The 1,716-nt window shown below is 47.9% G+C and overlaps 1 protein-coding gene across 1 annotated transcript in view; it reads left to right on the top strand.

The window, feature by feature from the left end:
* Window positions 1–387: 387 nt before the first annotated feature.
* vwf (von Willebrand factor) overlaps window positions 388–1,716 on the top strand; it is a gene marked incomplete at its 5' end in the record, with an annotated part of 38,691 nt that continues 37,362 nt past the window's right edge. The window contains 2 exons of the mRNA XM_031564791.2: window positions 388–463; window positions 1,426–1,578. Of these exons, the coding sequence (XP_031420651.2) occupies window positions 388–463; window positions 1,426–1,578 (229 nt within the window). The remainder of the gene's footprint in view (window positions 464–1,425; window positions 1,579–1,716) is intronic.

The raw sequence follows: 1,716 nt of genomic DNA, 5'->3' as shown, positions 1-1,716 counted from the left end.
AGTGAGGGGAGTGGGCAGGTTTGATTGGTTGGATGAGTGAGTGGAGTGGGCAGGTTTGATTGGTTGGATGAGTGAGGGGGAGTGGCAGGTTTGATTGGTTGGATGAGTGAGTGGAGTGGGCAGGTTTGATTGGTTGGATGAGTGAGGGGGAAGTGGGCAGGTTTGATTGGTTGGATGAGTGAGTGGAGTGTGGGCATGTGTGTGTGTATCTGTAATGGCTTTGGGGATGGCGGGTTTTAGAAAGTTTGTCACGTGTTACTGAATGGTGGTCTTTGTGTGTGTATGTGTGTGTGTGTGTGTGTGTGGTGTGTGTGTGTGTGGTGTGTGTGTGTGTGTGTGTGTGTGTGTGTGTGTTGTGGTGTGTGTGTGTGGTGTGTGTGTGTGTGTGTGCTCCTTAGATGGAGAGGAATAAACTGGAGAGGATGGAGCAGAGGCACTCTAGTAATCCTTTTCCATTTTGCAGGTGAGTATAGAGTCCTGTGTGTGTGTGTGTTGTGTGTGTGTGTGTGTGTGTGTGTGTGTGTGTGTGTGTGAGTGTGTGTGTGAGTGTGTCTGTGTGAGAGTGTGTGTGAGTGTGTGTGTGTGAGTGTGTCTGTGTGAGGTGTGTGTGTAAGTGTGTGTGTTGTGTGTGTGTGTTTGTGTGTGTCTGTGTGTGAGTGGTGTGTGTGAGTGTGTGTGTGGAGTGTGTCTGTGTGAGTGTGGTGTGCGAGTGTGTGTGTGTGTGAGTGTGTGTGTGTGTGTGTGTGAGTGTGTGTGTGTGAGTGTGTTTACACAAGGTTGTGTAGTTTAATTTCCTCTTAGCTTGAATATGTCAGAACAATGGGTATTTACACAACAAGATTACTGAAGGAAAAGGGTCTACTAATTGGTTTCTGTTTTTCACAGTGACGTTAGCCGAGTGATAGAGAGAAAGGAGAGAGAGGAGAAAAGGGGAGGGACCAAAGAGACAGATGAAGAGAAAGAGAGAGAGAGAGAATGAGGGAGAGAGAGATGAAGAGAGAGAGATGAAGAGAGAGAGACATAAAGAGAGAGACAGAAGAGACAGAAAGAGAGAAGAGAGGGAGAGAGAGAATGAAGAGAGAGAGAAGAGAGGGAGAGAGATGTAGAGAGAGAGATGAGAGAGATGAGAGAGATGAAGAGAGATGAAGAGAGATGAGACAGAGAGAGATTAAGAGAGAGAGAGAGAGAGAGAGAGAGAGAGGGAGAGAGAAAGAGCATATGTGTGCATGTGTGTGTTGCCGTGTCTCTGTGTTTTCTTGTCAGCGTGTGTAAGTGTGTGTGTATGTGAAACGGGTTGCTGTAGTGTGTCTCTGTGTTAATTGTGTGTGTGTGTGTGTGTGTGTCAGCGTGTGTAACTGTGTGTAGTTGAGACCGGTCGCTATAGTGTGTGTCTGTGTTAATTGTGTGTGTGTGTGTTTGTGTCAGCGTGTGTAAGTGTGTGCGCAGGTGAGACGGGTCGCTGCAGTGCGTTCGGCTGGCAACACATTCACTCGTTTGACGGAGTTCTGTATGAGTTCTCTGGAGACTGCAGCTACATGCTGGCTGGAGACTGCCATAAGAGAGCCTTTACCATCCTGGGTAACACACACACACACACACACACACACACACACACACACACACACACACACACACACACACACTCACACACACACACATACACACAGAAACACACACACACACACACACACACACACACACACGCACACGCACACG

Source organism: Clupea harengus, chromosome 3, assembly GCF_900700415.2.
Source record: "Clupea harengus chromosome 3, Ch_v2.0.2, whole genome shotgun sequence".
NCBI lineage: Eukaryota > Metazoa > Chordata > Actinopteri > Clupeiformes > Clupeidae > Clupea > Clupea harengus.
This window is presented reverse-complemented; position numbering and strand designations above follow the sequence as displayed.